This window comes from Mustelus asterias, chromosome 24 (assembly GCF_964213995.1).
Source record: "Mustelus asterias chromosome 24, sMusAst1.hap1.1, whole genome shotgun sequence".
Lineage (NCBI taxonomy): Eukaryota > Metazoa > Chordata > Chondrichthyes > Carcharhiniformes > Triakidae > Mustelus > Mustelus asterias.
This window is the reverse complement of record NC_135824.1, coordinates 15,787,822-15,800,297: the sequence shown is the minus strand read 5'-3', so window position 1 is coordinate 15,800,297 and position 12,476 is coordinate 15,787,822. Positions and strand designations below refer to the sequence as shown.

At 47.2% G+C, this 12,476-nt stretch overlaps 1 protein-coding gene across 1 annotated transcript in view; it reads left to right on the top strand.

Moving 5' to 3' along the window:
* igdcc3 (immunoglobulin superfamily, DCC subclass, member 3) overlaps positions 1 to 12,476 on the top strand; it is a 140,928-nt gene that overhangs the window by 71,166 nt on the left and 57,286 nt on the right. Inside the window, exons 2-3 of the mRNA XM_078240993.1 lie at positions 7,086 to 7,230; positions 12,282 to 12,412. Of these exons, the coding sequence (XP_078097119.1) occupies positions 7,086 to 7,230; positions 12,282 to 12,412 (276 nt within the window). The remainder of the gene's footprint in view (positions 1 to 7,085; positions 7,231 to 12,281; positions 12,413 to 12,476) is intronic.

Genomic DNA, 12,476 nt, shown 5'->3' with positions numbered 1-12,476 from the left:
GGCTCCACAGAGCATTAACCTGAGTCTCTGGATGACTAGTCCAGCAACAATTATCACTACGATCTGTGCTGTCCCACTCAGGAACATTGTGGCCCATTGACTTCTGCCTGGAGTGAACACATGAAGACTGACAAATGCCTAATTCTTTTAGACAAAGGTCGCTGTGCACACAACTGATAGAAAAGTCTTACATTGCTCTTCCCTAACAGCACTGTGGGCGGTACCCACACCACATGGCTGCAGCGCTTCAAGAAAATGGCTCATCACCACTTTCTCAAGGGCAATTATGGATGTGCAACAAAGGCTGGCCTGACCGGCGATGCCCACATGCCGTGAACAAATTGAATTAGAGTTATTAATTCCCTGAAAAAGATGTGTAGATGGAAGAACTTGCACATACTCTGTGCTTGGTCAGAAACTTTAGAAAGATCCGAAAGTACTTCAAAGTATGGCGACCATGACCAGGAAGACAATTGGAGCAGCAATATGTCTTAGAAACAATACTGAGATAATACCCAGATATTCCAGTTTGCTTTGGCATTGGCACAGAAATCAGGAGAAATTCCCTCTCTTTTCGGAATAGTGTCTTGCGATTTTTGGCATCCAGCTGAACCATTGGAACAGACAGTGTCTGTCGTCCCTCGTGTCACAGTGGTTAGCACTGCTGCCTCACAGCACCAGGGATCTGGGTTCAATTTGGGCCTCGGGTAACTGGCTATGTAGATATTGCACATTCTCTCCGTGTCTGCGTGGGTTTCCTCCGGATGCTCCGGTTTCCTCCCACGCCCCAAAGATGTGTAAGTTATGTGGATTGGCCATGCCAAATTGCCCTTTAGTGTCCCAGAATGTGTCAGTTAGGGGGATTAGTGGGGTAAATACACGGGGTTACAGCGATAGGGTCTGGGTAGGATGTTCTGTTGTCGATGCAGACTCGATGGGCTGAATGGCCTTCTTCTGTACTGTAGGGATCCTATGATTCCAATGTCTCATCAGAAGGACAGTGCTGGTGCTGTTGTGTCAGCCTAGATCATGGGAGTAATTTTAAGCACAGGAAGAATTTCCTTGCTGGAAAGCACAAAATAAGTCTTCGGGCATCCAATATTCGTAATTTCTGACCATTAATGAATTATCATAAAATTGTGGGATGTGCATGGCTGAACTGCACGAACAGGCAAAGATTCTCGCCGGTAGCACTCGAACACAGGAATTAGGAGCAGAAGGAGGCAATTTCAGCCCTTCGAGCCTGCTCCGCCATTCAATCAGATCATGGCTGATCTTTCTCTGCTCTCAAATCCACCTCCCCACCTCTTCCCCATATCCCTTTATCACTTTTAAAAAATCAGAAATAGATCCATCTCCTTCTTGAAACCATTCAATGATTCAGACTCCACCGCGCAATGGGGCAGTGAGTTCCACAAATTCACCACCCTCTGCGAGAAGTAGTTCCTCCTCATTTCAGTTTTAAATCTACCGCCTCTCAACCTATACCTGTGACCTCTTGTTCTGGATTGCCCCATAAGAGGAAACATTTGAGGGCAGGATTTTCCAGCCACGCTCGCCCAAAGACCGGAAAATCCCGCCTGAGGTCAACAGACCGTTGCACGGTCTGCATCCCGCCCGCTGCAATTCCCGTGTCGGATGGGACGGGATAATTCCACGCTTGGTCGACATTTACTTTATCAATTCCTTTTAGTATTTCACATACCTTGATCAGATCCCCTCTCATCCTTCCAAACTCGAGATGGAGATGCCGACATTGGACTGGGGTGGGCACAGTAAGAAGTCTCACTACACAATCTTGCAGTTGTGTCTTTGCCTATATATGCTGTGTTTGTGAACTAACCTCCATTCACCTGATGAAGGAGCAGCGCTCCGAAAGCTCGTGATTCCAAATTAACCTGTTGGACTTTCAACTGGTGTTGTGAGACTTCTCACTGTGCCTTCTAAACTCCAGGGAGGAAAAGCCCAAACTGTTTAATCTCTCCTCATACGTCAAACCTTTCATCCCCACAATCACCCCGTTGCCAGAGGGGAGGGCAAACTTTATGGAGGGAGGGATCACGCATATCCTCCCCTCCACGCCCCGCCTCACTGCGGCATGTTTTATAGCAGCAGGGGCAGTTTACCATTGACGGGTGGTGGGATCTTCTGGTTCCTCTGCTGTCAACACATTTTCCTATTGTTCGCATTCTCCAGCACTGGAGAACCTGCAGCATGGGAAGTGGGGGGGGGGGGGGGGGTGGCAGCGGCGTTGTGGTGGAGGGGTGGGAAGGGGGGGTTGTGGTGGAGGGGGGCATGACGTATTGCCATTGTCAGGACTGGAAGATTCTGCCAGTGGAAATGGCTGGAAAATATCAGCCTATGAACTTCAGAGACATACACGAAAATCTCCTGACATTCGCCAACTGCAAGACACGGACAACCTTGACAGACACATTTCTATGATGATTGCACAGACCTTCTGTGAGGAAACGTTCCATTTTTATTCCTTTCTATTTTTTCAGGCTTCCTTCACACACTGTGCTGATTGTGGCAAGAATGAATCTGCTTCACTGACGCACAGGCCAGAGCTCGCGCATGTTCACTGCTGAAGTGACTTTTTGCAACCTTACTCTTCCAAAGCGGGAAATCAGCCCAAGGTTTAATCATTAGTGTCCCAACTCGGCTTACATTAACACTGCAATGAAGTTACTGTGAAAATCCCCTCGTCGCCACACTCCGGCGCCTGATTGGGTACACCGAGGGAGAATTTAGCATGGCCAATCCACCTAACCAGCACGTCTTTCAGACTGTGGGAGGAAACCCATGCAGACACAGGGAGAACATGCAAACTCCACACAGACAGTCACCCAAGCCCGGCCTCCTTCTGCACTGTAGGGATTCTATGATTCGATCCCGGGTTTCTGACACTGTGAGGCAGCAGTGCTAACCACTGTGGTTAAAAAGCAAGGATTGATTTTATTTTGAACAAAAGGTTCAACTGACCAACAGATTTGGATCAGAGCATCTGTGCCCCAATACAGTAGATTTTTGTATTCTTGTTCTGTACCAAACTGCTTCCTCCCTCCCAGACAGAAGCTGGAAGTTCAAGGGTCAGCAGTGAAAGGGTGGGTTAGAGAGCCGGAGAAAATGGCACTGAGGGCCATGGGGCCTTGCGTAGGGAAAAAGAAATCTCGCAGCAGTACGAATCATTGACCTATAACCCTCCTTGCTCCCAGTGCTGTTGCCTCCTCTCCATGGTGTCTCCTGTTAAGCCAAGGCTGTAACCGGCTGTTTAGTTTCCTCCCAATGCGTGATTTAACCGGTTTAATGGCACGAGGAGTCTGCGTGTCAAAGAGCCACAGTGTGGCCATTGCTGCCCCCTGTGTTTGCAATACCCGTGAGGTTTTAGAATAGAATAGGGACGGCGCAGTGGCACAGTGGTTAGCACTGCTGCCTCTCAGCACCAGGGACCCAGGTTCAGTTCCGGCCTCGGATGACTGTCTGTGTGGAGTTTGCACATTCTCCCCGTGTCTGCATGGGTTTCCTCCGGGTGCTCCAGTTTCCTCCCACACTCCAACGATGTGCGGGTTAGGTTGATTGGCCATGCTAAATTGACCCTCAGTGTCGGGGGATTAGGAGGGCAAATATGTGGGGTTACAGAGATAGGACCTGGTTGGATTGTAGTCGGTGTAGGCTCGATGGGCCAGATAGCCTCCTTCTGCACTGTAGATTCTATGATTCTCTGATTCTATGAATAGAATCCCTGCAGTGCAGAAGGAGGCCATTTGGCCCATTGGGCTTGCACCGACAACAATCCCTCCCAGGTCCTATCCCCACAACCCCACGTATTTACCCTCCTAATCTGTTGACATTAAGGGGCAATTTAGCACGGCCAATCAACCTAACCTGCACATCTTTGGACTGTGGGAGGAAATTGGAGCACCTGGAGGAAACCCACGCAGACACGAGGAGAATGTGCAAACGCCACACAGACAGTCACCTGAGGCTGGAATTGAACCTTCTTACTCCCTAGCAAAAGTACAGGTATCTCAGCCAAGCTGATATTAATATTGGGTGTTTGTGACTGTCCTGCCCAGAGTGTGAGTGGTAATGTGAAAAGGGTTTAAACGTGGATGTGTGCAGAGGTTGACAGTTGAAAATTGGATTCTGTACCAAGTCAGTGAGCAGACCAGAACCTGCTACCACTTATTCTTAATGCTGACCTTTCTTGGCCAGTAATGATGTATCCTTAGCTTAGCCTTTCAAGGCCTTTCTTAAAGTAATTATAATTCAATTTTTACATTACATGACTGTTTACATGGAGCCTTTGAAACCGTTCTTTGTTTGAATTAAGGGCTGATGTGGGTATAATGCTGTTAGTTTAATAGAATTAGACCTTCAGTTTGTGCTGAATTCAATCAGAGGCTTGAGTTTTTACTTGCTGTTAGTCCAGCCATGCTTTTCCATACCGTTCTTTATGCTTCAGGGCAACTAACATTTCACTGTTGCTCTGCCTGCACACTCCAAACATTGTGTATCCTAGGATAGAGTTAAGCTTTCCTGATTATTGTGTGTCCCAAGACAGAGTTAAGCATTCCCGATTACTCTGGGCCTTAGGATAGAGTTAAGCATTCCCGATTACACTGGGTCTCAGGATAGAGTTAAGCATTCCCGATTACTCTGGGCCTTAGGATAGAGTTAAGCATTCCCGATTACTTTGGGTCCCAGGATAGAGTTAAGCATTCCCGATTACTCTGGGTCCTAGGATAGAATTAAGCATTCCCGATCACTGTGAGTTCCAGGATAGAATTAAACATTCCCGATTACTGTGTGTCCAGGACAGAGTTAAGCATTCCCAAGTACTGTGCCTCCAAAAACAGGGTCAAGTATTTCACTTCAACACAAAAGTGGAAGACAAGGAAAAAAGACACTCCAGCTCCTGAACCGTTACTGGTCTCAGTTCAGAAGTGGCTGCCTGGCCTTATGTTTAATATGTTTTAACTTGAATGACGTGCCTTTGGCAGTGTGGTGAATCTACCCGGCACATTTTGAGGCTGTTACTAGTCCAGCAAGACTCCCTTGAGTAAGTGAACATCAGCCCAGTGAGACAGAGTGGTGTGTATCAAAGTCTTTGAGTGAGTGTGGTGTATATCAGAATCATATAGTGAATGATGTGGTTTGCATCAGAGTCTTATAGTGTGTGATGTACATCAGAGTATTGAAGTGAATGTGGTATATATCAAAGTGTTTCAGTGAGTTCTATATATCAAAGTGTTTCAGTGAGTTGTGTATATCAAAGTGTTTCAGTGAGTTGTGTATATCAAAGTGTAACAGTGAGTTGTGTATATCAAAGTGTTTCAGTGAGTGTTGTATGTATCAAAGTGTTATAGTTGAGTGTGGTGTATATCTGGAAGTTTTATAGTGAGCACAATGCATTATTTTTTATAATAAATGTTGTGGATATGTTGTCACTATATTATCTTTCTCTGTGTGTTTAGTATCTCAAACCCAGTGTCAGTTTGTTCTGTCTCTATCCCAATGTTTCCCAGTGTGTCAGTTTGCTATCCCAGTGTTAGCTCATGCAGACTGTCTCAATCCTGGGATTTCGGAACGTTTTCTGTCCCTATCCCAGTGTTCCCGGGTTGGGAACTCTTATAAGACCTCTCTGCATCTCATAAGCATTATTATTTAAACAGTTGCCTTCTCTGTTGTGTGACACTGATGAGCGAGCTTTTATCTGAATTGGGCCATTTCCCTGCGGACTGGCCTGGTGAGAGGAGGTTTTTGACTCAGAAACTGCATTCCTGTGATTTGCCATTTTTTTCCAAGCCTTTCGACGTAAATGTTCTAATCTGTTAGAAATAATTGTCATTGATTGCTTGGTGAACCTGCATGTAAAGGTTGGAGCTAATCACCGTGATGAAACTCCACAGGGAGGCTGCAGGTATCCCAGAGGCTTTTCTGATCTCTGTAAGGTCCCTCAATGCTAATTATTACGACAGGGTGTGCAATATGGAGAGTGAAGTCAGGGTATAGTAGTGACTGGGTGTTGAGGGACCATCCTTTCTGCTGCCTTGGGCCAAAGCTCTGGAATGACCCCTTAAATCTCTCCAATCTCTTCCCCCTTTTTCATAGAATCCCTACAATGCAGAAGGAGGCCATTCAGCCCATCAAGTCTGCACCGACCACAATCCCACCCAGGCCCTATTCCCGTAACCCCACATATTTACCCAGCTAGTCCCCCTGACACTAAGGGGCAATTTACCATGGCCAACCAACCTAACCCGCACATCTTTTGGAGTGTGGGAAGAAACCGGAGCACCCGGAGGAAACCCATGCAGATATGGGGAAAATGTGCAAATTCCACACAGCCAGTGACCCGAGGCTGGAATTGAACCTGGGTCCCTGGGGCTGTGAGGCAGCAGTGCTAACCACTGCTACCATGCCACCCTTTTCTTCCTTTGAGACTTTCCTTAACATCGACTTCTTTGACCAAGCTATTTGGCCATCTACTGTAATGCCACCCGATGTGGCTCTGGGCCTAATTTTGCCTTTTAGTGCTCCTATGAATGCCGTGGGATGTTAAAGGCGTTATAAGGCAGCACGCTGGCACAGTGGTTAGCGCGTTCTCCCCGTGTCTGCGTGAGTTTCCTCTGGGTGCTCCAGTTTCCTCTCTCAGTTCAAAGGTGTGCAGGTTAGGTGGATGGGCCATGCTAAATTGTCCCTTAGAGTCCAAAGATGTATAGATTAGGTGGATTGGCCATGCTAAATTGCCCCTTAGTGTCCAAAGATGTATAGGTTTGGGGGATTAGCGGGGTAAATAGGTGAGGTTATGGGGATAGGGCAGGGGATGGGCCTGGGTCTGGGTCTATGGGAGAGTCAGTGTGGACATGATAGGCCAAATGGCCTCCTTCTACACTGTCGGGACTCTATGATTCGATATAAATATCTGTTGTTGCTGCTTAGGGTTGGGTTTCCTGTTGAAAGGTTAGAGTTAATGCATGTGGCTTCCAATATGTGAAGCATGGACGGCACAGCCCCACGTCCTCCTTCCCACGTGTCCTTAAATTTCCTAATTGACCCTCTTCTGTTTTCCTCCCCAGCTCTGTCTCCGTTCCACGTGCAGCCCCAGTCGATGGTTGTGGAGGAGGGTGGTGTTGCCAGGTTCCAATGCCAGATTCACGGCTTACCGGAACCACTGATCATGTGGCTGAAGAATCGAAGACCTCTTGAGCCAAGAGACGACAGGTATTTTGCATCCTGACCGTGGGTGACCTCTGCTGTTTGTGGTTTATATAAACGATCTGGAAGAAGGTGTAACTGGGGTGATCAGTAAGTTTGCGGACGACACGAAAATGGCTGGACTTGCAGATAGTGAGGAACATTCTCAGAGGCTACAGAAGGATATAGATAGGCTGGAAATTTGGGCAAAGAAATGGCAGATGGAGTTCAATCCAGATAAATACAAAGTGATGCATTTTGGTAGAACTAACGTAGGGGGGAGCTATACGATAAATGGCAGAACCATAAAGGGTGTAGATACGCAGAGGGACCTGGGTGTGCAGGTCCACAGATCCTTGAAGGTGACGTCACAGGTGGAGAAGGTAGTGAATAGGGCATATGGCATGCTTGCCTTTATAGGACGGGGCATAGAGTATAAAAGTTGGGGTCTGATGTTGCAGTTATATAGAACGTTGGTTTGGCCGCATTTGGAATACTGCACCCAGTTCTGGTCGCCACACTACCAGAAGGATATGGAGGCTTTAGAGAGAGTGCAGAGGAGGTTTACCAGGATGTTGCCTGGTATGGAAGGGCTTAGTTATGAGGAGAGATTGGGTAAACTGGGGTTGTTCTCACTGGAAAGACGGAAGATGAGGGGTGACCTAATAGAGGTGTATAAAATTATGAAAGGCATAGATAGGGTGAACGGTGGGAAGCTTTTTCCCAGGTCGGTGGTGACGTTCACGAGGGGTCATAGGTTCAAGGTGAGGGGGGGGAGGTTTAACATGAATATCAGAAGGACGTTTTTTACACAGAGGGTGGTGGGGGCCTGGAATGCGCTGCCGGGCAAGGTGGTGGAGGCGGACACACTGGGAACGTTTAAGACTTATCTAGATAGCCACATGAACGGAGTGGGAATGGAGGGATACAAAAGAATGGTCTAGTTTGGACCAGGGAGCGGTGCAGGCTTGGAGGACCGAAGGGCCTGTTCCTGTGCTGTATTGTTCTTTGTTCTTTGTTTGTTCACTCTCCCTTAACTGTGATCCCAAAACACTACCACTGCACAGGAGCAAATACGCTCACACTGGCTAGATAGAACATTACCATTTCTCATACCTTTTTAGGAATAAAAGCAAAATAATCACTTCAGAAGTCTACGATCCTGCAAAAGGGTTTATAATCCCCGCAGAAATCCAATAATCCACTCCAAACCTGAAGAACCACTTCAAAAGTCTATTATCTATTCGTAGCCCAATTGTCCCTGCAGAAGTCAATGTTTCCTTCAACACTTTACAATGACTGCAAAATTCTACAAACTCTACTGAGCAGAGTAAGAAGTCTCACACTCCAGGTTAAAGTCCAACAGGTTTATTTGGAATCATGAGCATGAGTGAGGAAAGGTCTCACACAAGATGAGTGTCCATTCACCTGATGAAGGAGCAGCGCTCCGAAAGCTCGCGATTCCAAATAAACCCGTTGGACTTTAACCTGGTGTTGTGAGACTTCTTACTGTGCCCACCTCAGTCCAATGCCAACATCTCCACGCTACTGAAGTCTACAGGCCTCATAAAATGTGGTAGCCCGTGGGTTTAGAATTGTTTTTTGTTTTTGGTTCATGAGTTTCTGTGTCTCCAGTTCTTGATTTCCAATGTTCCTGTTGTCAGAGTTGGTTCTTCTGTTCCTGAAGTGATTGGCAGAATTCGCCAGTGTGTGTGACAGACGCGATTGTAATGAGATTACAAATCCAGTTTGATGATGTTATCAAGCGCGAGAATGTTGCTCTTTCTACCCCAATTCCAGATAGGTTCTGGAACACACACAATTTGAGGACTGTTGCAAATGAAAACAGACTTCTTCCTGCAGTTATTCCCGGAACTAAGCATGGCCCCCGGTTCTCATACAGACTGCTCAGAATGCAACTGCATTATGAGGGCATGGGTTCCCATCCATGTTTCCTCACTGGGTGATTTGCTGACCTCCAATCGAAATAAACACCAGATCTTTCCGCACAGGGAGAGAAAATCAGATTTTCTTTTCCATTTTTATGGGATGTGGGTGTTGCTGGCTAGGCCAGCATTTATTGCCCATCCCTAACTGCCCTCCATTTCAGAGGGCATTTGAGAGTCAACCACATTGCTGTGGATCTGGAGCCACAAGTAGGTCAGACCATGTAAGTAGGGCAGATTTCCTTTCCTAAAGGATATTAGTGAACCAGGTGGGTTTTAACGACAATGGTTTCATGGTCATCAGTCGACCTTTTAATTCCAGATTCTTATTGAATTCAGAGGGAATTAAGGGTTATGTGGAGCGGGCGGGTAAGTGGAACTAAGCCACTATCAGATCAGCCATGATCTTATTGAATGGCGGGGCAGGCTCGAGGGGCTAGATGGCCTACTCCTGCTCCTATTTCTTATGTTCTTATATTCTTATCACCATCTGCCACGGTGGGATTTGAACCCAGGTCCCTAGATCTTGCCCGGGATCTCTGGATTAATAAATCCAGTGAAAATACTCTTACACCACCACCTTCTCAAGTAGCGTACTTTCACTATTCTTCTGGTGGCCAACACCGGAGCAGAGTTCATTGGTGCTAGAGTGCAGGGTATTGAGTTGTACAGCACAGAAAAGGCCCTTCAGCCCATCAAGTCTCCACCAACAATAACTACCCTGAAAGTCGCTCTAATCTCATTTTCCAGCTCTTCTCCCATATCCTTGAATGTATTGATCCTTCCGCTAGATTAGAGGCGGTACTTGGAAAATGGATATGGGGGTAATAGAACTTTAAAAGCAAAAATAACCAGAGAAACGGGGAAAGCTTCTTCTATCACTGACCTTGCTGGACTGTGGCTGTTGAGGGAGAAGTAAAACCACAAAGTGGATAAAACCAGGGGGAAAATACGCACTATTTGCCTTCAATCTTCCATTGTTGAAGGCGAATAATAAGCGATGTAAGGATGTGTAAGATGGGCAGCACGGCGGCACAGTGGTTAGCACTGCTGCCTCACAGCACCAGGGACCCGGGTTCGATTCCAGCCTTGGGTCTGTGTGGAGTTTGCACGTTCTCCCCGTGTCTGCGTGGGTTTCCTCCGGGTGCTCTGGTTTCCTCCCACACTCCAAAGATGTGCGGGTTAGGTGGATTGGCTGTGCTAAATTGCCCCTTAGTGTCAGGGGGACTAGCTGGGGTAAATGCATGGGGTTCCAGGGATAGGGCCTGGGTGGGATTGTTGTCGGTGCAGACTCAAAGGGCCTCCTTCAGCACTGTAGGGATTCTATGATTCTATGTAATGAAAAAGCGAGGAATTTGTGCATTTACGCAACTGCCAAAGGAAGAGAATGATGGCACAATCCCAGAAGCCTGAAGAAAACTGTAGAAATCTTCAGGATGCAACAGCGCCAGTTGTTGGAAGAAAATGTTACTACATCACCGCAAATTTTCCAATTTAAAAGTATCAACAAACAGTGTGGAAGATAAATGCTGCAGTCCTTAAAGGGCTTGTAGTTCGTCGGGTCGAGCCCTTGCACCAAGTTGCCATTAAGTCTGAGCTGTGAGTGGAAGCTGCCTTAACAACAGGCCGGGAAATAGGTGGCCATACATTGTGTTATGGGTGATATTTGGAATTAACATCAATACGAACTGTTCAGGAACTGAAAAAAAATTAATGAAAGGATCTCTGGTTTACCTGGATTCTGCCTTTCTATGGGATATGAGCCCTACTAGCAAGGCTAACATCTGTTGTCCATCTTTAATTGTTCTTCAGAACGTGGTGGTGATCTGCCTTCTTGAACTGTTGAAGTCCATGCAGTGTAGGTACATCCACAGTGCTCATAGAACCCCTACAGTGCAGAAAGAGGTCATTCGGCCCATCGAGTCTGCACCGACAGCAATCCCACCCAGGCCCTATCCCCATATCCCTACACATTTACCCCACTAATCCCTCTAACCTACGCATCCCGGGACACTAAAGGGCAATTTAGCATGGCCAATGTACCTAACCTGCACATCTTTGGAGTGTGGGAGGAAACCGGGGCACCCGGAGGAAACCCACGCAGACATGGGGAGAACGTGCAGACTCAACACAGACAGTGACCCAAGCCAGGCATCGAATCCAGGTCTCTGGAGCTGTGAGGCAGCAATGCTAACCACTGCCACCGTGCCGCCCTGCTGTTAGGGAAGGGAGTTCCAGGCCTAATGAACAAAGTAAGCACACTTCAAAAAGTAACTCATTGCTTGTAAAGCACTTTGGGATATCCTGTTCGTGGCATGGTGGCACTGTGGTTAGCACTGCTGCCTCACAGCACCAGGTATTCTGGTCTTGAGAGACTATCTATGAGCCAAGCGCTGGTAAATGGGATTAGGTGGGAAGTCAAGTGTTTCTCATGTGTAGGTGCAGGCTCGATGGGCCGAAGGGTCTCTTCTGTACTGTACAATTCTATGATTCTAATCCATGACTGTCGGTGTGGAGTTTGCACATTCTCTCCGTGTCTGCGTGGGTTTCTTCTGGGTGCTCTGGTTTCCTCTAACACTCCAAAGATGTGCAGGTTAGGTGGACATGGTAAATTTCCCCTTAGTGTCCCATGGTTTAAGAGGCATCTTGATGAATACATGAATAGGCTGGGAATAGAGGGATATAGACTGCATAGAGACAAAAAGCCTTTAGTTTAGAAAGGCATCATGTGTTAACACAGGCTTGGTAGCCGAAAGGCTTGTTCTTGTTTGTTCTAAAATGTGTAGGTTAGATGGATTAGCCATGATAAATGTGTGGGGTTATGGGGCTAAGGCAGGGGAGAGGGCCTGGATAAGAGAGTCGGTGCAGACTTGATGGGCCGAATGGTCTCCCTTGTGTAGAGTAGGGATTCGATGGATCCTAACCCAGCGACAGTGAAGGAGCGACAGTATATTTCCGAGTCAGGGTGGTCTGTGACTTGGTGGAGAACTTGCAGCTGGGTGCTATTCCCATATATCTGCTGCCCTCGTCCTCCTCGGTGGTAGAGGTAGTGGGTTTGGACAGGACAGACTGACCTCATGTTAAAAAGGAAGGTCCGTCGGTCACTACTCAACCCTCTTACTTGTCTTCCAGGTTCACCTTTCTGCCCACGGGCGTCCTTCAGATTACGCGAGTGGGAGAAGCAGACAGTGGAATATACCAGTGTGTGGCGGCTAACACTGCCGACACAAGACACAGTGAAGAAGCCAGCCTTACTGTGTCAGGTCAGTATTGTTTCTCCTCTTGCAAATTGTTCGACAGATAAAATAAAATGAACTGCCAGCTTCT